We start from the raw sequence: 24106 nt of genomic DNA, 5'->3' as shown, positions 1-24106 counted from the left end.
TGGCTAGTGCTATCTCCAACTCTTCCTTTGAACACAGCCCCCGCCATGCCCATTAACCCTTCTCTGCCGCCCCTGCAGGGTTTGTGTTGCAGTACTCTGTTGACAACAGTGAGGAGTGGAAAGACGTCTTCATCACTTCCACGGAGCGTTCCTTCAAGCTGGAGAGCCTGAAATGCGGGACTTGGTACAAGGTGAAGTTGGCGGCCAAGAACAGCGTTGGCGCTGGGCGCATCAGTGAGATCATCGAGGCCAAGACCCACGGCAGAGGTGATGAGGGGGGTGACAGGGAGGTTGGGGGGTGGGCATCTAGAGCACCAGAAGCCAGGCCAGGCAGGGAGGTCAGCCCTGAAATTGAGACGAAGCATGGAAATGAAAGCCTTGGAAGTGCCCAATAAGACATTTGGATGTGAAGATTTTAAGAAATTGGGTTTATTTATTTTTAAGGAAGGTTGGAGGGTTTGAGCCTAGGTGGGGATTGTTGGTTTGGGCCAGCGGGTGGATGGGAGGAGAGAAAGAAATATTTGCTCCTGGATGTGGCTTCCTCCTTCATTCCTTAATGTGGCTGCAGTCAAGGCTGGGGTGTTTGTACTGAAAAAGAGAAACAGCTAAGAGAATGTGCCTGATGAGCCCTTACCATCTGGCTAGCGTTGGTGGAAGCCCACTCCCCTAAATGAGCAAGTGCCCACAACCCTCCTCCAAGTCTTGGCGCTGCCCCACCCACACCTGCATCAGCAACATATTGAACTATTTTAAACATTTACAGTATACCCCACCTTCAGGTGCCAATGTCTTCAGAGACAAATAACAGTAATCAAAAAACAGGGAAAAAACCCCAATTCAATGCCCTACCTGTAGTAACCCAACAGTGCACATTGAGAAATTCCAGCAGCACGAAAATAACACACAACTGAGCCAGCAATTAACCAAAGGTGTGTTTTTAAAAGTCAGGTTAACTACCTGAAGTGGTATAGTGACAGGGGCCAACAGACATTGCTCAGCACAGAATAAGTGCTGCTGCTGCTGCTACTGCAGCTGCAACAACAACAACAACAACAACAGGAAAATGACACCAGCCGCCTCTCCCAAGGGTAACAGATTTGGGAGCAGGCCTCAGATGATGATCTGAGTGTGCAAGGAGGAACATGTGGGGGAAAGGTGGTTCCTAAAGTACCCATAGGGACGCGGGTGGTGCTGTGGGTAAAACCTCAGCGCCTAGAACTTGCCGATCGCATGGTCGACGGTTCGAATCCCCGTGGCGGGGTGCGCTCCCGTTGTTTGGTCCCAGCGCCTGCCAACCTAGCAGTTCGAAAGCACCTCCGGGTGCAAGTAGATAAATAGGGACCGCTTACTGGCGGGAAGGTAAACGGCGTTTCCGTGTGCTGCGCTGGTTCGCCAGATGCAGCTTGTCACGCTGGCCACGTGACCCGGAAGTGTCTGCGGACAGCGCTGGCTCCCGGCCTATAGAGTGAGATGAGCGCACAACCCTAGAGCCTGGCAAGACTGGCTCGTACGGGCAGGGGTACCTTTACCTTTACCTTAAAGTACCCATATCCCAATCTGTTAAGGGCTATAAAAGTTGTGGCCAGCGCTTTGATCAATGTGAATGAATGAAAAGAGATGACTGAAAACTGTGATTGCAAAGCTGCCAGAGGTTCAAGAGCAAGAAAAGTAAAGGGGAGTCCCATTATGGGTTGTGTGTTTCACTTCTAATTGGTTCCAAGTCAGCTGCATAGTTTTCAAGGCCATTTTATGAATGCCGTAAAACGAATGCGGGGTGTGAAGCATGAATGAAAATGTGACCTGTGTTAAGTTTCGTTGCAACTGATGCTTGCTCGGCTTGGCTCTTGGATTCTGTCTCCTTTGACTCTGAAAACCCTCATCATTTCCCTTCCAGAGCCCTCCTTTAACAAGGACCAGCACCTGTTCACCCACATTAACTCCACGCATGCCAGGCTGAACCTGCAAGGCTGGAACAGCGGCGGCTGCCCCATCCTGGCCGTCGTCCTAGAATACCGGCCCAAGGGCACCTGGGTCTGGCAGAGCCTGCGGGCCAATTACTCCAACGAAGTCTTTCTGACGGAACTGCGCGAAGCCACGTGGTACGAGCTGCGCATGAAGGCGTGCAACAGCGCCGGCTGCGGCAATGAGACCATGCAGTTTGCCACCTTGGACTACGATGGCAGTGAGTGGGGGCGGGGCAGGGGGAATTGGGAGGGGCTGGGGGCAGGGCGGGAGAGGCCTCCCTCTGAGTCAGGGCTTGAATGCCTGTCCTATACCCAACAGGTACCATCCCACCCATCAAGTCCGCCCAGGGGGAGGGAGACGACGTGAAGAAGCTTTTCACCATTGCGTGCCCCGTCATCTTGGCCACGCTCGGCGTGGCGTTGCTCTTTGTCGTCCGCAAGAAGCGGAAGGAGAAGCGCCTGAAACGCTTGCGAGGTGAGGCCTGGGCTCTCGTGGGGTCCCCACAGAGACACTCCAGAGAGAGGGACTGAGTAGCAGCAGCAGCAGAGAGGCCCAAAGGAGGGAGATGGGTGCACACATGGCAGCCAGAAGTGTCTTTGGTTTTCTGCTCGGTTGCTGCAGGTGGCGGCACATGGGCTGGAGCCCAAGCCCTTGGGGAGGTTCTGTGGACTGTCAGCAGCCCTGGGCAGGAAGCTACAGGGGTTTGCGCTGGGCTTTCCATCAGACAACTCCATGCAAGGCTAAGCCAAACAAGGCTGAGCAGGGCTGGAATTTGGCTGCCTAGGTGTGTGGTAGGGGGAAATGTGATAGCACTTGTCCCCACAGGACTGGAAAGCACTAAGGGATCTCAGCGCTCCTCTCACAAATGATTGTAAAGTATTTTGGGTGTTATTTCAGGCAGAATATGGCCACTCTCCCATCCATTTGTCTCTGTAGCTCCACACCGGTGGGAGTGAGCATTGCCTTTGGAATCCTTTGCCAAGTTGCAAAGGGTTCAAGCCCTAGAGGAGCAGCTGGGGTTTGGGGTGGAGTGGGTTTGGGATGGGAGAAGAGACATGACTCTGCCTTTTTGCCAGTGTCTCCACTCATAAACAGCTACTCTTTCCCCTTTCTTGCAGATGCCAAAAGTTTGGCTGAAATGCTTATCAGGTGGGTATTGCCAGGAATCTGTTTAGCACAACACTCTTGTAAGACACATACATTGGTAGCTTCTGGACTTGATGCTCTCTCAAACTTTTCTGCATGGGGCGAGGGTGCAGTCCTACTTCACTTAGTCCTCTTACCTGCATGGGCCCAAGTTTTCCCCACAGTTGAATCAGGCCTTCTTCCTGGTCTGAAGAACACCATATGAGCACCATATAACAGGGACTGTTGCAGCCTCTTGCCTCAGTCAGGAAGCTGGCCACCTCCTGTTCATATGAGATGTTTCAGGGCAAGGCTGCAGGAAAGGTTCACCCAGCCCCACCTCATGGTTGCTCTTTGCCTTTCTTCTTTGCAGTAAGAATAACCGGAGCTTTGACACGCCAGTGAAGGGGCCCCCGCAGGGCCCTCGGCTGCACATTGACATTCCCCGTGTTCAACTCCTCATTGAGGACAAGGAAGGAATCAAGCAGATAGGTGAGTTCCCAGACCTCAGCAGCCATTTGTGGCAGGTTTTCCCTGGTGAGGTCTTGAAAGGTTACATGCTGGACTGTAAGCTCCTTTTTTGCATCTTGCTCTGGTCAGTGTCTGTCCCTGGTCCAGAGTATGGCCAAGCCCTGTCTAAGGTCGATTGCCTTTGACCCATGTGCAGGCTCCACCCCAACAAAGCCCGGGCTGTTTGAAACTAGCACTGCAGTTTCTCCTCTAGCCAAACCTATAGGATGGGACTAGATTCAGGTAGGTAGCCATGTTGGTCTGACGCAGTAGAAATTTATAAAAAAAATTAAAAAACTTGTCCAGTAGCACCTTAGAGACCAACTAAGTTTGTTCTTGGTATTAGCTTTTGTGTGCATAAAGCTCATACCAAGAACAAACTTGTTGTTGTTTAGTCGCTTAGTCATGTCTGACTCTTCGTGACCCCATGGACCAGAGCACGCCAGGCACTCCTGTCTTCCACTGCCTCCTGCAGTTTGGTCAGACTCATGTTTGTAGCTTCAAGAACACTGTCCAACCATCTTGTCCTCTGTCGTCCCCTTCTCCTTGTGCCCTCCATCTTTCCCAACATCAGGGTCTTTTCCAGGGAGTCTTCTCTTCTCATGAGGTGGCCAAAGTATTGGAGCCTCAGCTTCATGATCTGTCCTTCCAGTGAGCTCTCAGGGCTGATTTCATTAAAGTTTTTTTATATATTTCTATAGGATGGGAGTGGGCAAAGCCTTACACTGCACCCTGGGCAATGGGAAGAGACAAGGCTCAGCAATTTGCAGTGGATCTTTGCATGTGGCTGAGGCATACACAGGATAAGGCCAACTAAGTCTCAAAAAGTGGGCTTTCTAACACTGATTTTAAGATGCAAGCTCAGTTTCTGAACTCCTTTTCCATAGGAGATGACAAGGCAACCATCCCAGTGACGGACACAGAATTCAACCAGGCTGTGAACCCACAGAGCTTCTGCACTGGCGTTTCCCTGCACCATCCAGCACTCATCCAGAACACAGGACCTCTGATAGACATGTCTGATATTCGCCCTGGCACCAGTAAGTACTGGAGGACAGCTTCAACAGCCAACTACTTCTGCCTCTGCTGGCCCAAACATGAGAAAGGCTCACGATGACCTATCAAGTAGCAAATGTGGGCCACAGTTCAGATCAAGTGTTTCCAAGATCAGGCACCACTAAGGCCTTGTTGGGACTTGTGGCAATGTCAGCAGCAGGGAAGCAAGTCCCTCTGACCTATGTTAAGTCTGTATGTATATTGCACCTTGGGTTTCTAACATGGTTCCTCTAGGGTGGAATTACTGGAGTGGCACTTCACTAATGCTGCTGCAGGAAGCCAGCCAGGTAGGTGGAAGTTTCAGGTAGCAAACAGGCTAAGGAACGTTGCCAATCCCTAACACAACTTCTGCACAAATGGCTTTTTACAAGACAGGAGCAGGCATATCAGATGTCAATGGCAAACTAGTCCAAAAAACATATTAACCAGAACTCTAGGCTGAAGGGGCTATCTAGAAGGTAGGCGTGCATGCATTAGCCACACTCCTTGTGATCCACCCTGGGACTTTGCATTCGATTTCTTACCACAGTCAACTTGGTGCGGAAAAAGCTTTTAAGCTGTCTGCCTTACCAGGCTCTGGAAGGCTCTTGTGAGATCTCAGATGGCTCCAGTTCTTTGCCTTGCGTAGGGCGCAAGGCAGGGACGGTTGCACAGCGGCAGCTCCAGGTTTGCTCTATCCATGATTGTGGCTTTGCACACAACCTCCTGGAACGTAAACCACCCCCCAAGTTGTAAGCCTGCTGTACATGAAACCTTAAGAGTACAGGAAAAATGGGATGGCTGTGGTATTGCTGTAGTTAAGTCTTTTGAAAATGATGCAAGATCAGGATTGGGGGATCTGTGGGGAGCCTCCAGCTCTTGCTAGGCTACAACTCCCACCATCCCTAACCATTGGGCATGCTGGCTGCCAGGGCTGATGGGAGTATGCAGCATCTGGAAGGCTGCAGGCTCCCCACCCCAGTGTAGGAAATACCTTTAAAATATATTGTTTAGTCGTGTCTGACTCTTCGTGACCGCATGGACCAGGCACTCCTGTCTTCAACTGCCTCCCGCAGTTTGGGCAAACTCATGCTGGTAGCTTCAAGAACACTGTCCAACCATCTCATCCTCTGTCGTCCCCTTCTTGTGCCCTCCATCTTTCCCAGCATCAGGGTCTTTTCCAGGGAGTCTTCTCTTCTCATGAGGTGGCCAAAGTATTGGAACCTCAGCTTCACGATCTGTCCTTCCAGTGAGCACTCAGGGCTGATTTCCTTAAAGATAGTGCAGCACAAATTATTGGGCCTGATGAAAACCTAGTTAAATTGAACATCACCTACCGCAGACTTGCATAAATACGATCTCACTGCAGTGGCAGACTATGGAAGCAACAGCAGCGCGGTGGCAGAATCAAGTTATACATTGGGAGTATCTGTCTGTGTTTGCAGAGCCTAAGTAGTGCTCATTCTCTCCTCTTCCAGATCCGGTTTCCAGGAAAAGTGTGAAGTCCGCACATAGTACCAGGAACAGATACTCCAGCCAATGGACCCTCACCAAGTGTCAGGCCTCCACCCCAGCACGGACCCTCACCTCTGACTGGAGGACAGTTGGCTCCCAGCATGGCATCACAGTGACAGAAAGCGACAGTTACAGTGCCAGCTTATCCCAGGATACAGGTAAGTCAAGACAAGCACATGGACTACAGAGCATGCTTCTTCTGGGGAATAAATACAGGCCCTCCTCTCTTGCTCTGGAGCCAAGCCCCACTATTTCAGCACCTCCACAGAGAATGGGGCTGGGTGATAACTGGTTTTCAACATTGTGATATATCATCATGTCTGAAATAAGGATGGAGCTAGGTAGAGGCATTGGCTGGCTTCACGGTTTTCCCCTCATTGTGATTTTTGCACATACAAAATCATGTTTTGCAGTATATTGTCAGGTGAATATATTAGTTTTGGATATACCACCCAGTCCTGAAGAAACACAGGCTTTTTTGCACCAACCTCTGAGGGATGCATTCCTCAGTTTCCAAACAATCTTACCACACCCAGGAAGAGGTGACTAGAGTGCCACGGAACTTCTCCCATGGGTGCACTGATAGGGCCTCCCATTTTCACACTGGTTCTTTAACTCCCAGTTTTTCCTTGCTTCCTTAGACAAAGGGCGGAACAGCATGGTGTCCACAGAGAGCGCCTCGTCCACTTACGAGGAGCTGGCACGCGCCTACGAACATGCCAAGCTGGAGGAGCAGCTGCAGCACGCCAAGTTTGAGATCACCGAGTGCTTCATCTCCGACAGCTCCTCTGACCAGATGACCACGGGCACCAATGAGAACGCCGACAGCATGACCTCCATGAGCACCCCATCGGAGCCTGGCATCTGCCGCTTCACGGCCTCCCCACCCAAGCCGCAGGACAGCGACCGCGGCAAGGGGGTAGCTGTGCCCATCCCTCACCGAGCAAATAAAAGTAAGTACTAGGCAACAGCAGTCTTGGGTGCTGCCCCTGTCCTGAAATGGAGAGCATTATAGACGGCTGCACTAAATGAGAGAAAGCTGTGGGCAGTTGTGTAGCCCAGGCACCCCAAGCCTGTGGCCCTCCAGATGTTTTCACCTACAACTCCCATGATCCCTAGCTAACAGGACTAGTGGTCAGGGATGATGGGAATTGTAGTCCAAAACATCTGGAGGGCCAGAGGTTGGGAATGCCTGGTGTAGCCCATAATCCTCAGAGCTGTAGGCAGAGGGTGCTGTTCTCAAATAGACTCCTCTGCCGTAACATTTCTTTAGGGTAGCATTTCCTGTTTCGGCAAAATCCCTGCCCCCAGTTGCTACCATGGCCCTTGCACCAAAGTGAGGGGTTTCTTGGCAGCCACTGTTCCCTCACTCACAGCTGGTCTGGACGGACTGGGCTGCTTGCCACCCTTCTCCCCTGAATGTGATCTGGCTTTGCAGGCTTCCAAGCGCTTGACAGAGCACGTTCCGACTGAAAGCTGCATTTCCTTTCACCCTCTTCTTTCTGCAGGCGACTACTGCAACCTGCCTTTGTACATGAAATCCGAAACTTTCTTCCGCAAGCCAGACCTTCATGACCCATGCCCAGTAGTGCCGCCCCGCGAGGCCTCCATCCGGAACCTGGCCCGGGCCTACCACACGCAGGCCAGGCACCTAACGTTAGACCCCAGCAGCAAAGCCTTGGCTGTGCCCCACGTGAGTGCAACCACGACTACCTTACCTCAGCGGACTCTGGCCATGCCTGGCTCAGCAAGTGCTGCTCCTCCTCCTCCTGCCGCCGCTGCTGCTGCTGCCGCCGCCACCACCACGGCTACTGCGCCCGTAGCTGCCCCTGCCTCAAGCACTGAACCTGCTGCTGCTCCCAGTGCTGAGCCACGTTTGCCTCCCCACACCAAAATGGGGGGGTCTAGAGACTCGCTACTAGAAATGAGCACCTCTGGTATAGGGAGGTCCCAGAAACAGGGAGCTGGCGCCTACTCAAAATCCTATACACTGGTGTAGCAATGGACACAAGACAACACAGACTTTTACTCTTTTCCTGAGTTATTTATATTGAAATAAAAGAAGCTCTTGTACAGAATGGACTTTTTTTTGTATAAATGAAACTATTTTCTTCTTCTCCAAACCTGAGGGGGGAAATCAGCCAAGGGTGCAAAGCATTTGGTAATCTTTTTCACTGAAGGTTTTGCTGTTTCACATTGTCTTTGAAGAGAGCACAGAAGTAGACTGTGTGGCTCTCTTCTCTCCCCCTATCAAGCAACCCTGTTGGTTTTGAAGAGACTCCTTTGAGACACTGCATGTTGTTTTACTGTTTGGAAAACCATAGGATTTGCTTCAAGTTGCATCTGCCTCTGTGTTAATACATTTTTATATAAAAACAAAAAGCCAGCAGTGTGCAATAAAAGTTATGTTTCTATAACATCAGAGCCCTTTGTTTGCGGCGGGGCCAGATCCATAATGGCATGTAATGCAGGGCAGTCAAGAACTCTGCTGAATGTGGAAAAAGATCACACAAAGTGGGGTATCCACAGAGTTACACGGGAAAAATAACTTCCCTTTTATGACAGCAGTAATGTCTGCAGAAGAGAAGGAAACTGTCAGAAGGGACACTATAGCATAAGAGCTCTTGCTGTTCTAGAGTTTACTTGACCCAGAGGTACGCCCTGTAGTTCTTTACCTGCACAGTTATTAAAAAGGCAGTACATGTCACTGCGTGAAGCTAGCATGTGAACTCGCACACATGAAGCAGTTTGTAGTTTTATACAAACACCTTCTCTTAAACATTACCAACTATTCAAAAGCTCAGATTAAATTCCACCTGCCTTAGAAATGCCATTTCCCTTTCTAAGATACAAAGCAAGTAAAACCCAGCTTGTCTAAAGGGGCTAGCTATACAGCACAAAGAGGCAACATGCCGCCGTTTGCTTCCTGGAAATAGAGCCAGCTCTTCTGACGGGCAGGTGCCAATAAAGGGCAAATGACCATCAGTCTTGGTTTTATGTTTCTACAGAAGGTACAGGGGAGTTTATACAGCAGGCACCTAAACTGTATTAAGCTAGTCCTGCTTACTAGCCACCAAGTTTCATGGGGCATGAAGGTTTGCACACGAGAAGATGGCAGTGGTGCAAGACAGTGTCAAATTGAACAGGGCTATGCTCCCAAAACCAATTTTAGAAGAGTTTCCCTTAGTTCCATAGCAGAGGGCCAACCTCCTGCCCCAGATATGGCGCTCTGCCGCCCTCCACTCAAGGAGGGTAAACATTTAGCCTCTTCTATCACTGTGCTGTGGCCCATCCTTAACCAAAGCTCTGCACCTAAGCACCAATTTGCAATAAAACCTCACCTAGAAAGCCATCAGCAAACGTGGCACAAGGCCATCCCCATCCAGCAGTTGTCTTACTCACAAAGTGGTCAGGGCCCCTCATGTGTGATTTAGAGACTGCAACGCATTTTTAGAGGACGGCAGAAAACTTCAAGACACTCGGCTATACAGAAAAGCTGTCCAAAAGTTGAGTAAAGACAGGCTTTACTAGCACCCAAGGGTCTTTCCCCCTTTCGTCCCACCCACCCCTTTCTCCAAAACCCATGCTTCTCTTGCTCCCAAATATGGCGGAAGCTGGCTTCTACTTTCCATGCTTGTGTTGGTGATATTTACGATAGTGAGTCTGGATGGTCACAGCTGCCCTCTCGGTTGGATCACTCACTTCCTCGCTCCTGCTGCTGGATACAGGGCTGGAGTCACCTAGGGATACAAGGGAAGGACAGCTCACTAGGAGAAAGGGCATTGCCGGCAAAATCAGAGCAGCCGACACCACCTGGGCCAGGATGGAGAAGGCAGAGAACAAGCCAGAATGGTGAAGTGCAGCTGGGAGTAGAGATGCAGTGTGTGTCCCTTGCTGTATTTGGATGTTCATGGTAATGATTACTTGAGGCAGAGCTCCCTCATCCCACCCACAGCATCCGTGCGCTTGGGAGCATATCTGCAGTGAGAGCTTGCCAAGGATCATGGACCGCCCTTGCTCCTGCGAGACAACACCTGGAGCATTCAGGCTGTCCTTGTAAACTGAAATGCTGAGGGCATGCAGTGGGTTGCCCCTGCTGCTGAGATGTCCCTGAAAGTCCAAGGCACTACTCTTGCCTCACACAATGACCAGTGTGCATCATCTCCCAGCCAGCTGCCCTACAGGAAAGCTGCTCTCTGCCTAAAACTGTCTGGCTGAACACCCTCACCCTGCAAGCGACACAATGGAGGTAGCAAAGCAGCAAGTTCTTCTTTATGCCTGCCTGTGGAGATGGCAGACAGAGCAGGGCATTTTAGCGTAACGCTTACGTCGGTCACTGACCTTGCAAAGAATGGGTGCTTATCCAAGTCCCCCTTCAACATCATGGTTGAAGGTGTTTTTCTAGGCTATAGATAGGCCCCAGAGACGGCTCTAGAAAAGGTGGTGTGCTCATGTGTGATCTGTGGGGCTGGGAGGCCTCCAACTTTGGCACCTGAGGTGAGGAGGGTTCTAATATCAGCAGGCGACTGGAGACCACCCCCGCCAGAATGCAGATCTGCAGCATGAACTGCACAGCCACGCAGATTAGGAGCAGATGGTGCTGCCGAGAGAAGCAAAAACACAAAGCAGGTGCTCTCTGCTCCCCCCCCCCCCAAAGGGCGGGGGGTGGGGAGCCTGGAATGCAATACCTTAAGCATCTTGCCACCTCCAGCTGTACAGAATATATTACTGTTGTTGTTATTATTAAGCATCTGTTTGTCGCTTTTCACAAAAGAATCTCAAAGCAACTTAATAACCAGACAAAATACAAACAGGTAAAATCAATTAAAAGACGACACTCTGTAAAAAAAATAGTAAACTCTGGGTGTCTGAAGGTAGGCTTATTTTGGGAAGGAGACATTCTGGCAAAGCCCTTCAGCAGTAGAGCTGCTTTCACCTAGTGCAGAGACTACGCTGCAATTGGCCAAGCAAAGAAGCTCCTCTCGCCTTTTCCTAGTCTGAGCTCAAGTCTACTATAGTGCAGGTAGCCTAGTTCATGCCATAGGGCTGCCACCTTGGCTTCTTGTACAAGGTAGCTGTGTGATGCAGGATGCCAAAGTAGAATAGACTCCTCTATAGACCACACTCCAATTTGGAGTGATCACCCAAAGCCAGGTCTGTATCATTCTTCTGGGGACAAAGGGGTTGTTTCCTGCAAACTGTTTGACTCCAGGCCCTGCCTTGTTGCACCCATGTTGCACTCAGTCTCCCTGCACCTATGCAGTTATCAGTGTAGCAAGGCCAAGCTCTCCCCTTCCCTTAAAAAAATATGCAACTTCACAAAAAGCCCATCATGCCAAAGCATGGCAGGAAGTAATCACCCACTATCAAGGGGTAAGGGGGAGTAAAAATAGGGAATTTAGTGACATCAACTCAAGAGACCTGACTAGCTTGTTCACCAGTGTTTGTTAAAACAACAACAACAACAACAACCCTACTCTTTAATTTTCTCTGTGGACATTACAAATTTAATCTCATTTGGTCACTTGCAGAAAAAGAGTGCATTCTCTGCACCCGCCATTCCAGCTCACCACCTCTAATCCGATTATCATGCAAGAGGCACTGAGAATAGCAACATGAAAAGCCTATTTGCTCAGGACATGACTTTGAACCATGGCTGCAAATTGTCCAGCTATACCAAAGGGGGTGCGAGGTGTGGCCACGGGCATTGGGGGGGGGCGGGCAGGGAGATGTCTCATGGAGGAGGGAAGCATCTGAATGCACAAAGTGTGTGTGTGTGTGTTTGGGGGCGGGGAAAGAATCCAGCACGGTCTGAATAGATCCACTGATTGAGATAAATGCTGGAGGAAAGCAGTGTGTGTGTGTGTGTGTGTGTGTGTGTGTGTGTGTGTGTGTTGCCTGCTTTTTTATTTTTTATTTAAAGAGAGGCTCCTTCATACACCAAAAACAGTGGCAGGCTAGTTAGAAATCCCCACTCAGTGCCTGTTGACCTTGAGTTTGCGGTACTCTCACCTCTTCGTCCTGCGACCCCGTAGATATTGTTCTGCCGAGAACACCCACCTTTCTGGAAAGAAGAAGCAAAGTCTAAACAGACAGACAAGGGGGGACTGTGGTGCTCAGCCAAAGGGGCCAGCATGATCACTGCTGGCCAGTCATGCTCCAGAGAAGTTCACAAGCAGAGCAAGAGGAAAAGAGCCACCCCCGTTGTATGACCCCACAGCATTTAGCAACCGGAAAGCTGCATGTCACCAACCTGGGTAGTAGCTGCTGATAACAGATGTTCCTGAGCATGAATTAGTTTGACCCCGTTACAAAGGGACCCCGGGGAGAGGCCTCTGGTGGCACTTCCCTTTATTAAGTCTGGTTATTGAAGCAATCCCAGCATCAACTGCTGAGTACAAGTTTCAAGCAAGCTGGAAACAAGACCCAAGTGGGTTTGGTCTGGTTTTCGCTCAGGGTTAAAAATCACTGTTGCTGCAGCAACATGGACCAAGAGAGTCTTCATGCATATTCATGCATGAACAGTTCCATATTCTGCCTTAAGAACTGCCTTAAGGGGGGGGGGAGTCACAATAACTACTGTGCTGCAGCTAGCAGCATTCCTCTTCTGTAGCCCCCTCCCCCTCAAGAGGGCCTATTCCTCCTCCTCCTCTTGGCTTTCATTTGCAGCATTTCCCTCCAAATATCCCGACACCTTTCCAGGAACTGAGCCTTTTGTCTCCCTTGCCCTTCTCTTTGCATTCATCTTCATCAGACAGAGGAGCCAACCCAAGTTTGAAAGGGAACAGCCATGCTCATTTCCAAAGCCTCCAGTGGCCGTCACTAGTAGGAAAAGACACATACCCCACTGTCTCTGCTGGCACGGCGACCCGGAGTCACACACTGGACCTGCCATGGCAAGGGCTGGTGAACAAGGTAGGGCAGCGGCTCCTCCTGGAATAGGCTGTTGCCAAGCTGGGCAGAAAGCAGAAGAGTACAGGTTCATATTAAGCAAAACCAGGGCTCCACCTTGTCCCTTCCCCTCCAACATACCCCCTACTTTTACTCATTTACAGGTGTCACTATCACGAGGGACCCCCATGTTTCAGAAGACAAAGCAACCACAATGCCCACTCCAGAATCTCCTGGTGCAGCAGAAAATAGCCCTATCATCTATGGGACTGCAATTTCAGCATCGATTCCTGACAACAAAGGGTCCCTGAGTGGCTTGCCTAGCACCTCGAGGCCTCTCTGGCAGAGCCTCCTCTTGGGCCACAGAGGCAAGCCCACCTGCACGGGGTTTAGGAAGAGCCAGACAAGAGGGAAGTTGGGCCCCAAGGCAGCGCCAGGACCCTCAAGCAAGTCATTCAGATGGGAAACAGCAAACTCTGCTTCCTGCAACTTGGAAGGTGCTGCTTGGGCCAGCCAGAGGCTTGCAGTTTGTGCAAAAGCTCCAGTATGGAGGTGGCATGGCCCTGTAGCTGCTGGAACCCCCCACCTCAGCAGCCCAAATCAAGCTGCCCCACTTGCTCCTCGAATGAAGCCTCAAGCTCCAGCTTTCGGGAATGCCATGTTGGGTGGAACCGGCACCCTCCTTTCTAGTAACATCACAGCAAAACTACACCCCCCTCCCATGCCCAAATAAACCACAGGGAAGGGAGCCATCTTCTGCTTTGCTTTCTGTCATTACTTCCTAAGGCCTTGCTCTAGAATGAAAGAAGTACTGACCTGACCCAATGCTTTCACCATGAAATAGAGTGCCGTCATCAGTGTCCCCAGCATGGTGAGAGAAGTCAAGAAGCCCCCCACAGAAGGCCAGCGTGCCTCAGGTCAGTCCGTGACGAGCCACACTCCTGGTGTGTCAACAGGGCCAGCCGCTGCCAAATGTCCTAATGAGCTTAGACTGAAGGCCTGTCCTATTTGAAAAGCCTGCTGCCCTTGGGAGCCTCTAATCTCCAAACACTTAGGCCCAAAGAGCGTCACGTTCCCATTCACTCTCTGTCTCGCACACACATGGAGAGCACTGGGCAGGAGTAGATGCGCAGATCAGGGATTAGGAGTCAAGAGGGAGGCTTGTGGCTTTATTTGCTTTCCCGGGGATTGCACTCCGAGCAAGGGGCTGCATTGCCACTGAACACAGAGGAAGCGTACAAAAAAATCTGCCAATAAAGGGATTCTCTATTTACGGCTTATCAGAAGGCAGAATTCCGTAGCCAGCAAAAGGGCAGTGCGGTTTGTCTATTGAGTGCATTTCACATTTTTCAGACGTTTGTGGATGTAGCTATCGGTAACAGCAACTTTCTCCTCCATCACTATCCTCCTCCATGAGGGCTTCTGCATTGACTGCAGAACAGAAATCTGGCAGCTGGAAAAGTGGAAGGCTCAAGAAACAGTGAGTGGATGGGGGATACCAGGTGAAAGGGCAGAAGGGGGAGCAAGTACCCACTAGATCTAATGCAGTGGAGAAAAAAAGGGGCAAAACCAACACAGATGTACAAGCGTCCATTTAATTGGTATACAAAATACAGCCAGTAGCTGACGGCCTACACCAGTTCTCTTGCCATAACACACACTTTGACACAAGACAAGGATGTAAGCCCTTTCTATTGCCTGGGTACACTCCAGAAGGGGACCCTCATAAAGCTATAAGGTGCTGTGAAGGAACCATAGGAGAGCAGCAGGACAACTCGCAGCAGAGATCTGCATGGAGAAATGTCAGGAACGGAGGGAAGAGAATGGAGAGGAGCCCCTGGGCATGCTGAGCGTGGGTGTTGCTGAAGCACCCGCTCTAGGGGCATGCTGCCCTCTTTGTGCCTTAAAAGCCAGAGCCAGCTGGAACCTCAAAAGTAAGACAGCAGCCAGACATCTGGCCTAAAAAAAATGAGGGACACACACAAGATTAAATTTTCCGGAGGAAGCTTCGGCAAAGAGCTTCCACTACTTTCAGTAGGTACACTGGAGTTCACATGTGGCCGCTGCCCACCTGATTTTGTGGCTCCAGCACAAGCACATGTGGCTCTGGCACCAGCTGGGAATACAGGAGAGCCCCTGCTGTAGCCCTCAGGAACATTTGCCCAGCTAGCTCTGCTGCTTGGAAAGCTAGATAACCTGAGCAGGGAAGGGAGCCTGCGAGACCCAATGAAAACTGGAAGATTCGGCAAACTAGGAAATTCAAGTGCAACCAGCTCTTCTTGCCTGCTTCAGCATCCGCTGCTCTCCACCCTCATAAGAGTTGCAAACTGCTCACCCAAGCCCGAAGTAGGATATCTGGGCTGGCTGGCTGGCTGTGTGTGTGTGTGTGTGTGTGTTGCAGCTTTGGAAGACAAGACTTGCTTCAGATAAAAATCTTTTGGAATAGAAGCCAATAAGCCAGAAGACACTGTTGCATTCAGGACTGGGAGAGGCGGCAGCAGCAGCACAGGCAAAGCAGCTCAAGGCTTCAAGCTTTTGCCATTTTGCTGTTCATGCTCTCAGGCACTGTCCTCCTCTGAGAAATTATCACCTCCTTCCCTCAAGGAAAGTGATTTCACCTCCCGGGCACTTCCTTGGGTTAACAGAAGACCAACCAGAAAGCTACTGGTTAATAATGCTTTGACTGTTTCCCCCACTGAATTCATGGCCTGTCTTGTGCATTTGGACCAGGCAAATCTCCTGCAGCTGCCCTTCTCTTCAAAGAGCCAGGCTCGATGGCCCGGACACGGCTCAAGAAAGCAGGCAAGGAGGCTGCCAGGTACAGGGGAAATGCCATGTATTGTCAAGCAGGGAGAACTCCCAAGTCTTTGCTGCTGGGAACTGCCTTTCAGCTGGACTTCGCCCAGTGGTTCAGAAGTTGTAGACCTCGAGTCGGTTGCTCTTGTCCAGTCTGAGCTGCAGCAAACCAGGGCTGCTGGTCAAGGGCTTTGAGGGACTTGGCAGGAGAGGGCTGGCGGTCTGGGTGAAGGAAAAGCCCAAGAACATAGCAGAGGGGATCAGAGGCTGAGGATGCATTCCACTCATGACAAAGGTGATGTAGCTCAACAATCCTTACAGCAGTGGTCGACTGCACAGGAGCCAGAAACTGCTGCAGGAAGCCACCATGAGAGAAGCCAGAAACTGCTGCAGGAAGCCACTACGAGAGGCAGCTCAGACTGTGCCCTCTGCTGTCAAGCAATTAAATCCCTGCTTACACCCCCCCCCCACTATACTGCTTTAGAAGGCACAAGGTGATGTGCACATTGCAATAAAAATGCTTTTTAAAACAGCACCAAGTAGGCACCCAGCTGGGAAAGACAAAAATGTCTACATTTGCTTTTCAGAAAGTGCAGATCATTCCACAGAACAGGGCCACACTAAAAGACCTCCTGAAAGTTACTGTGGAGCAGGCTGCTGATCTCTTGGGAACCTTTAAGAAAAACTCTCCTGCAGTGACAGCAGTGACCTACTGGGTATTGTAAGAGATAAGGCAGCTTCTCAGGTAGCCTAGTCCTGAGTTGTATAGGGCCTTACATGCTAGCACCAACACGTTGAACTTGGCCCAGTAGCAGGCTGGGAGCCAATGCAAGTCCCGCAAGCAAGGCGCTATATGCTGGAGGTAGCTTGTTCTGCAGCAGTTGCAGCCTCCAAACCAAGCTCAAGGGTAGCCTCACAGAGTTCACTGTAGTAATCCAACCTTGAGGTTACCAACACAGGGAAAACTGTGGTCAAGTACAGACTGAACGTATTGCTGGGTTGTTAAACACCCACCCATATAGATGGGTTCAAACATCATTTCTGCAGGCTATCTGTTTCTTTGGGGAGGTTGCTAAAGTTTGAGCAGGCAACTAAGTGCTTTGAGGTTCTGGTCCTAAGAGAGAGGCCAGGCAAGAACAAAAGGATACACTCTGGAATCCTGCTTGAAGCTTTCTAGCCATTTCTTGTTGGCTTCAATCATGCTCTGGATGTTCGGCTTCTCCGCCCCACGGCGCTGGAGCAGGCGGACTTGCTCGCTGTCAAGAAGCAGAAGGGTGGAGGGGATGAATAATGAACAGAAGAATGGTCCTTCTGGATCAGGCAGTGGCCCACCTAGTCTAACATCCTGTTCTCAAAGTAGCCAACAAGAATCAATCAAGTGCCCTAAAAGTGTAGGTATCAAGGAGCACGCTAATAATGAGGTAGCGCAGCAGTCAAGCAAGGTGGTGTTGGAGGTGTTTAGGGAGAATGAGACATCCTAGTGGACTATTCAGGCCACTGCCCTCTCCAAAAAATGTGCTGCTGGCCCTTTCAGATACAGTGGTGCCCCGCAAGACAAATGCCTCGCAAGACGGAAAACCCGCTAGACGAAAGGGTTTTCCGTTTTTGAGTTGCTTCGCAAGACGATTTTCCCTATGGGCTTGCTTCACAAGACGAAACGTCTTGCTAGTCTTGCGATTTTCCCCCCGCTTCCCCCCCCCTTTTTCTAAGCTGCTAAGCCGCTAATAGCCTTTTAGCAGCTTAGCCGCTAAGCCTTTAATAGCCGCTAAGCCGCTAAACCGCTAATAGCGCTAATCCGCTTAGCCGCTAATAGGGTTGCTTCACAAGACGAAAAAACCGCTAGACGAAGAGAATCGCGGAACGGATTCTTTTCGTCTTGCGAGGCACCACTGTACAAGGTGTTCCCACTTCCCCTAATGTGAAGGCAAGGGGGAAGAAGGGTATTTCACAAGACAAAATGATTCTTCTAGAACAGGGTGTAGTGCCTTAGAACAGGGATGTCCAACAGGTCGATTCACAATCAACTGGTAGAACCCCACGAGGTTTTGGTAGATCACGGTCGATCTCTGGCTCCCTTTCCTTAGCGTCGCTAAAACTGACTCCTGCCACGCCCCCTCGGCCCGCCCTCCATTGTTGTAGGATCTCTGGAAGGGAAGACGGAGCTTCCTCTGTGCTGTTTTGATCCATAGCGATCTTTTTGTGAGTGACTTTACCCCTTTTGTCCCTTGCCTTTAACCTCCAAAAAGCAGAAATCCCCCCCAAAAATCTTTTTTAAAAACCTCAAAAAAGGGGAGCTTTTCTCCTCTCTAAAAAAAGCTCAACAACCTCAAGCTGAACCCCCCCAGATCACAGTCTCTTGAGAGTTGGCCACCCCTGCTTAGAATATCCAACTATTTAGCCTGACTGGCCAGTTGTCAGCAGTATAAAGATGCCTTACCCAGGTGACACGTAGCCCAGCGTGCCATCCAGAGGTCCAGGACTTCCAGAGGACAGAGGGAACCTGCCTGGAACAGAAGAGAGTATCAGTTTTTAGCCCAGCATGGGACTGCCAGGCTACCACTGCCCTGCCACTTGCCATGCATGCGCATGGGTCAGAAGCAACTCCTGCTTTCCCTCTTAAGGAGAGATGAAGCAGGGCATTCAAGGACCTCCAAAGGTCCCTGCAGGGTGCAGGGCTGGCTTGTCCAGTGACTCTTCTGTTTGGGAGGGGCTCTCAAGCTCCCAGGCTGAACAGAAAAGAGCAAAAACTTCTCTTGTAAACAAGTTGGTCACCCAATGAAACAAAAACCATAAAAAATGGCGAATGCAGTTCAGTGTAAGCTAATGTAAAGTGATGAATACCGGGTCAAAAATTCCTAATTTCACATATATGTTTCTGGAATCTGAACTGGCAGTAACTAACCAGGAATGGGGACACGGGTGGTGCTGTGGGTTAAACCACAGGGCCTAGGACTTGCCGATCAGAAGGTCAGCGGTTCGAATCCCCGCGACAGGGTGAACTCCCGCTGCTCGGTCCCTGCTCCTGCCAACCTAGCAGTTCAAAAGCACCTCAAAGTGCAAGTAGATAAATAGGTACCACTCCATCGGGAAGGTAAATGGCGTTTCAGTGTGCTGCTCTGGTTCGCCAGAAGTGGCTTAGTCATGCTGGTCCCATGACCCGGAAGCTGTACGCCGGCTCCCTCGGCCAATAAAGCGAGATGAGCGCCGCAACCCCAGAGTCGGCCACGACTGGACCTAATGGTCAGGGGTCCCTTTACCTTTAACCAGGAATGAGACCTTGGGGCCATAGTGGATAGCTCAATGAAGATGTCAATCTGGTGTGCAGGAGCCGTGTAAAAGGCAAATTCTATGTTAGGCCCCATTAGCAAAGGGACTGAAAAATGAAACAGCCAGTGTCACACTTCCCCTTTGCAAACTAAGATCTCAGGCCGTTATGTGTTTTTGCTGCATTCAAAAACCAAAGAAAGAGACCTCTCTCTCCCTGCACCTCTGCCCTAAGCCCTCTCCACTCCATGTATATTTGCAATTTCCCATTGGCTCATAACTGCCATTAGGACCCTCTGAATACTCCAAAGGAACAAAACGCTGACACATTCTCACCTGGGAAATACTTGCGCCACTTTTCCATCAGCATGGCGTCCACTGACTGGCCTGCTGGAGCAGAGGGGCTGGGACCTGAGCCAGCCCAGACCCACTGGGGGAGAGTGTTGGGTACAGACGGTGTGGCAGAATGGGAATCTGCCAGAGGGTTACAGGTAGCTATGGGAACTCTATCTCTAGGCAATGTGGAGGTGGGACCCTGGGTGGAAGTGAAGAGGGGAAGCGGCTGGTTGCAGAAGGAACTCAGGTGCTGGAGGACAACCATCAGGTCACTGGTGAGGCGCTGCAGCGAGTTGGCCAGGTACTGGATCTCATCAAAGGGAAGGAACTGGTGGTCCGGTTTCATGTCAGCGACTATGGGGAGAGAGGAAGAGAGAGAGTGACGTAGCCAGAGACTATGCAGTAGAGAACATTTTCACCTGCAAGTCTGAAACCAACCCACAGCTCACACACGACAGGCTGAGTCCAAGTAGTTCACCCCATCCTGGACAAAAGAGGCAAGGTTAGACTTTATCGTGGCTTCCTAGGATAGAAGTGTGCAAAGCTCAGCAGCCAAGGGAGAATGTGCTTAGTGATGTTAAATTCTCAAGAATATTCTCGAGAATATTCTTGATTAAAGAGAATATTACAGAATTTTCATTTAAAATAGAATACAATGCCCAGCAATGTAACTGGATCAAAAAAATCATTACTCATTGCTTACACTGGCAATATCACAACTTGACTTATTATTTACTAGATTTTTAAAATGTGGGTTGTAAAACTGGTTCTTACGTTAGAATTTACAGTTTGTGGAGAATATTCTCCGGAGAATTTTCTAGCAGAGAATATTCTTATTCTCGATTCTCTGGAGAATACTCTCACCTCACATCACGAAATGTGCTGACCCCAAAATGCCACACGGCATTTCTGGTCACCCCAGGAGGGCAGAAGGGAGGGAGTGCTGACAAAATGGAAGGCAACATCTCCCAGTTGAGAGGCCGAGAACTGGGGCAGGGCAAGAGGAAGGGAAAGCGCCAGACCCATTTCACCGCCAAAGGAACTTCTAACATAAAAGGTAAAGGTACCCCTGCCCGTACGGGCCAGTCGTGTCCGACTCTAGGGTTGTGCGCCCATCTCACTTAAGAGGCCGGGGGCCAGCGCTGTCCAGAGACACTTCCGCGTCATGTGGCCAGCGTGACGAAGCTGCTCTGGCGAGCCAGCACCAGCGCAGCACACGGAAACGCCGTTTACATTCCCGCTATAAAGCGGTACCTATTTATCTACTTGCACTTAGGGGTGCTTTCGAACTGCTAGGTGGGCAGGAGCTGGGACCGAAAGACGGGAGCTCACCCCGCCGCGGGGATTCGAACCGCCGACCATGCGATGGGGAAGCCCTAGGCACTGAGGTTTTACCCACAGCGCCACCCGCGTCCCTACCTTCTAACATGTTTCCCTCTAAAACACAGCTAGTTAGGGGGCACCTGACAGATGGCAGGTTGGTGTAAAATGGGGGAAAAGGCACTGAATGCTGGTACTGTGATGCCGCTCAGAGGATTTTCGAAAAAACGAACTCTTACCTTTGCGGAGAGGTTCATCCGTGTTCATCACACCGCTGGTGTCTTCCGAGTCAGTGACATCAAAGGTCACCACCTTCTTGCAGGCCATTCCCTTCAGTGTATCTTCATCAGAGAGCTGGGAGAAGGAAAGAGGATTTCCTTACTACTCTAGTGAGCACTTCCTGCCAGCTAGAAGGCAAAGCAGAGGCTCCAGGGCCAACTTTTCCAGGCAGTCAGGAAAAAGGATGCCAACCCAGGTTCTCACAACTAACGTGTCTCTTCCCCTGCTCCTTATTATTTAAATATTCGCTTTATATTTCCATTTTATTTTGCTCCATTGAAATGTTTCCCATAAAAACCATTGTAAAATAACCAGCTTAACTTGTCCCTTACTCACAAATTCTACTTTTCCTTATGAGAAGTTTATGGGGTCCCCGTTCCAGGGGACTGGCAGAAGTAGGGATGGAAGCTCCCTCCCTACCCCCAGAGGATAGATCCTAAAAGCTGCTCCCCATTTTGGCCTTTTCCAGGACACACTCACAACGTAGGAGTGCTCTGGAGCTCCTGTCCTGCTTCTGGGTTTCCCAGAGGCATCTGGTCATACACTGTTAGAACAGGATGTTGGACTAAATGGGCCACTGGCCTCTTCCAGTTCTTGTACAAGCTGAACTCCATGCTATTCCAGGCAGGCTGGAAGACAAAGATGGCCACTCCGGTTGGTCCAAAGATAGCAGGCACCCCTATTAGGTAAAGGTAAAGGACCCCTGACACTGAAGTCCAGTCGCGAATGACTCTGGGGTTGCAGCGCTCATCTCGCTTTACTGGCCGAGGGAGCCGACGTTTGTTTGTCCGCAGACAGTTTTTCTGGGCCATGTGGCCAGCATGACTAAGCTGCTTCTGGCAAAACCAGAGCAGTGCATGGAAACGCCTTTTACCTTCCCGCCGGAGCGGTACCTATTTATCTACTTGCACTTTGACATGCTTTCAAACTGCTAGGTTGGCAGGAGCTGGGACCGAACAACGGGAGCTCACCCAGTCGTGGGGATTCGAACCGCCAACCTTCCAATCGGCAAGCCCTAGGCTCAGTGGTTTAGACCACAGGGCCACCCACGTCGGAGAGCACAAATGGAAGCAGAGTGGCTCAAACACCCCCTGGGGATTTACACCCTGGAAAGCAGCTAAGGCAGTATACAGTTCCTTCCCAAGACAATCCTGGCAAGATCTTGGACCAGTTGCTTCAGTGGGCTCTACTCCTGACGCCTCTTCTCCACTCTGGCTTGCAAGAAGAGGCATGGCTCAAGCAATGTGGAGATACCTCTTCCAGCGAGGACATCAACTGGCTCAGCACTTCCTCGGTCTGCTTCACCAGCCCTTTCCCCTTCTGCATGGTGGTGTTCATCTCATCCAGCGTCTTCTCTTCCTGGGGAGGAGGAAGCATCTCGTTATTTTTCAGCATCATTCTGACTACTGCTGACAATGGCAGTGAAAGAACCAACAGATGCCGTTTGATTTCCCCCAGGCCTTTAAAAGTGTGTTTTGAGCTAGTTTTAACTCTGCCGCGATTTTAATTTTCTGCTACTTTTTTATTTCACTTAGTATCGTTTGCACTGTGCCTTGGGAGTGGACAAACAAACAAACAAATAAATAAGAATGGTGAAATACCAAGGCCAAAATGAAATACACAGTGTTTACTCAGGATGGGGATAAATTGGAGAGAGAGAAGCCAGGTTTCTGCAACACACAGTGAGGATTCATGAATGTTATACAACAGTATTTTAATTGTCAGATTTTTCCGGGTGATTTTATTGTACTGAACCTTTCAGATTTTTTTGTCTATATGTCAATACAATAAATGAAACACACAAGGTTTATGGGAGCCCTATGGGTGCAAACATCCACACAGCCCCTGCTCTACGGCTTGCTTCCACCTGCTGCTGTTGTTCCATTCCTCCCTGACTTGCAGCAGAACAGCCACTGCCAAAGAGCTGCTTTAATTCCTCCAAGAGGCAAATGCCAAAATGGGCACAGGTGTGCACATCCACCACACTGTAAGACATTCTTCCCTTCCAACCAATTCTCATAGGAGAATAGCACAAAACCAGCTTGTCTACCATGCTGGAGTCCAGGAGGGAGGGTCAGTCTGTGTCTCCCCACCCACCCTGTGAGGTTGGCCGCTATCCAGCAGGGTTGATCAGAATCAGGCCATTTTTTTCCAGGGCTGCAACTCACAGTTTCCAGGCTCTTGCGCACACCATCCAGCCGCTGGAAGCGTCCAAAGTCTTGAGCGGTCCCTGGTGCCTTCTGCGGGTCGCAAGGCCAATGTTGCTTTGCTGCTCTCAAGGCAGTTTGCCTTCTGTGGATGGAGCGGGTATTGCGCACCAAGAACTCCTTGGCTGTCTTCAAGGTAGCTCCTTCGGCAAAAACGGTGCGCTGCACCCTGCAGGGAGGGAAGATTTGAGCAAGGCTTCTTGACGGGTCCCAAAAAACACCAAGCCACGTTCCTTCAACTGTGAAGTAGCCCATACTATGTGGGGCTCTCAGAGAACAGCACCATCAGCCTCCCATGGGGAGGCCAACCAGCCAAACCCCACTGCTTTGCCCTCAATGACTGTCCAAGCAGCACATTTGGCTCCTCATGGAGCATCACAGGTTTCTTTCACTTACTGTTCCAGGAGGACACTCCTTTCTTCATTGCCCTTTGAAGTCGACATCTCTCCAGGGGAGGGCTGGAGGGTTTAATGATTATTAAAATCTGTTAATTAACAGGCAAATAAATGCTGAACCCCATTCTGCCCACAGAAAATGATGGCACCTGGGACCAAAATTATGCAATCATCAACAACAAGGTGGACCTAGATTTCAAACTGGGCCAACAATTATTTGAGAACACAGCCCATTCCCAAAGTTCATCCTCTTCTATCCATCATTGCAGTTGTAAATCACCTTTGAGCCCCAACTCTCTGGAGCCTGCGAAGCATTGGATGAAATTGCCTCCTTTCAGGGATGGAGAAAAGACCCTCTCTTCCTTAGTGTTACTTTACACATTTACATGGAATCTTCCTTGGGGACTTCTAAAAATCCATGCATAACAATGGCACATAAATAATGATCTCACTACTAAAACCCTTGGA

General features: G+C 50.3%; 3 protein-coding genes across 9 annotated transcripts in view; 1 reads left to right on the top strand and 2 right to left on the bottom strand.

Annotated features, from left to right (window-relative positions):
* DSCAML1 (DS cell adhesion molecule like 1) overlaps positions 1–8567 on the top strand; it is a 172722-nt gene extending 164155 nt beyond the window's left edge. For all 3 annotated transcript variants that reach the window (XM_028708714.2, XM_077919677.1, XM_077919678.1), the window contains 9 exons: positions 79–267; positions 1895–2182; positions 2284–2439; positions 3084–3114; positions 3464–3582; positions 4488–4640; positions 6114–6308; positions 6792–7103; positions 7659–8567. In XM_028708714.2, coding sequence (XP_028564547.2) covers positions 79–267; positions 1895–2182; positions 2284–2439; positions 3084–3114; positions 3464–3582; positions 4488–4640; positions 6114–6308; positions 6792–7103; positions 7659–8149 — 1934 coding nt within the window. In that variant the 3' untranslated portion in view covers positions 8150–8567. The remainder of the gene's footprint in view (positions 1–78; positions 268–1894; positions 2183–2283; positions 2440–3083; positions 3115–3463; positions 3583–4487; positions 4641–6113; positions 6309–6791; positions 7104–7658) is intronic.
* On the bottom strand, positions 8174–14494 carry LOC144325683 (uncharacterized). Its single transcript, XM_077919685.1, has 4 exons — positions 13858–14494; positions 12994–13104; positions 12163–12214; positions 8174–9890 (listed from the first exon to the last, which is right to left on the bottom strand). The coding sequence occupies exons 1-4, from the start codon at positions 13909–13911 to the stop codon at positions 9772–9774; spliced, it is 336 nt and encodes a 111-aa protein (XP_077775811.1). The 5' UTR covers positions 13912–14494; the 3' UTR covers positions 8174–9771.
* Positions 14495–14622: 128 nt separating this feature from the next.
* CEP164 (centrosomal protein 164) overlaps positions 14623–24106 on the bottom strand; it is a 38999-nt gene continuing 29515 nt past the window's right edge. For 4 of the 5 annotated variants that reach the window (XM_077919680.1, XM_077919681.1, XM_077919683.1 and 1 more), the window contains 8 exons: positions 23640–23701; positions 23205–23412; positions 22291–22395; positions 20997–21111; positions 19438–19791; positions 18275–18341; positions 16986–17093; positions 14623–16051 (listed from right to left, as the gene is read on the bottom strand). In XM_077919680.1, coding sequence (XP_077775806.1) covers positions 15952–16051; positions 16986–17093; positions 18275–18341; positions 19438–19791; positions 20997–21111; positions 22291–22395; positions 23205–23412; positions 23640–23701 — 1119 coding nt within the window. In that variant the 3' untranslated portion in view covers positions 14623–15951. The remainder of the gene's footprint in view (positions 16052–16985; positions 17094–18274; positions 18342–19437; positions 19792–20996; positions 21112–22290; positions 22396–23204; positions 23413–23639; positions 23702–24106) is intronic. The other variant, XM_077919682.1, reaches the window with a different exon arrangement.

This window comes from Podarcis muralis, chromosome 15 (assembly GCF_964188315.1).
Source record: "Podarcis muralis chromosome 15, rPodMur119.hap1.1, whole genome shotgun sequence".
Taxonomy (NCBI): Eukaryota; Metazoa; Chordata; class Lepidosauria; order Squamata; family Lacertidae; genus Podarcis; species Podarcis muralis.
The sequence above is the reverse complement of the archived record's forward strand: the minus strand, read 5'-3'. Positions and strand labels throughout refer to the sequence as shown.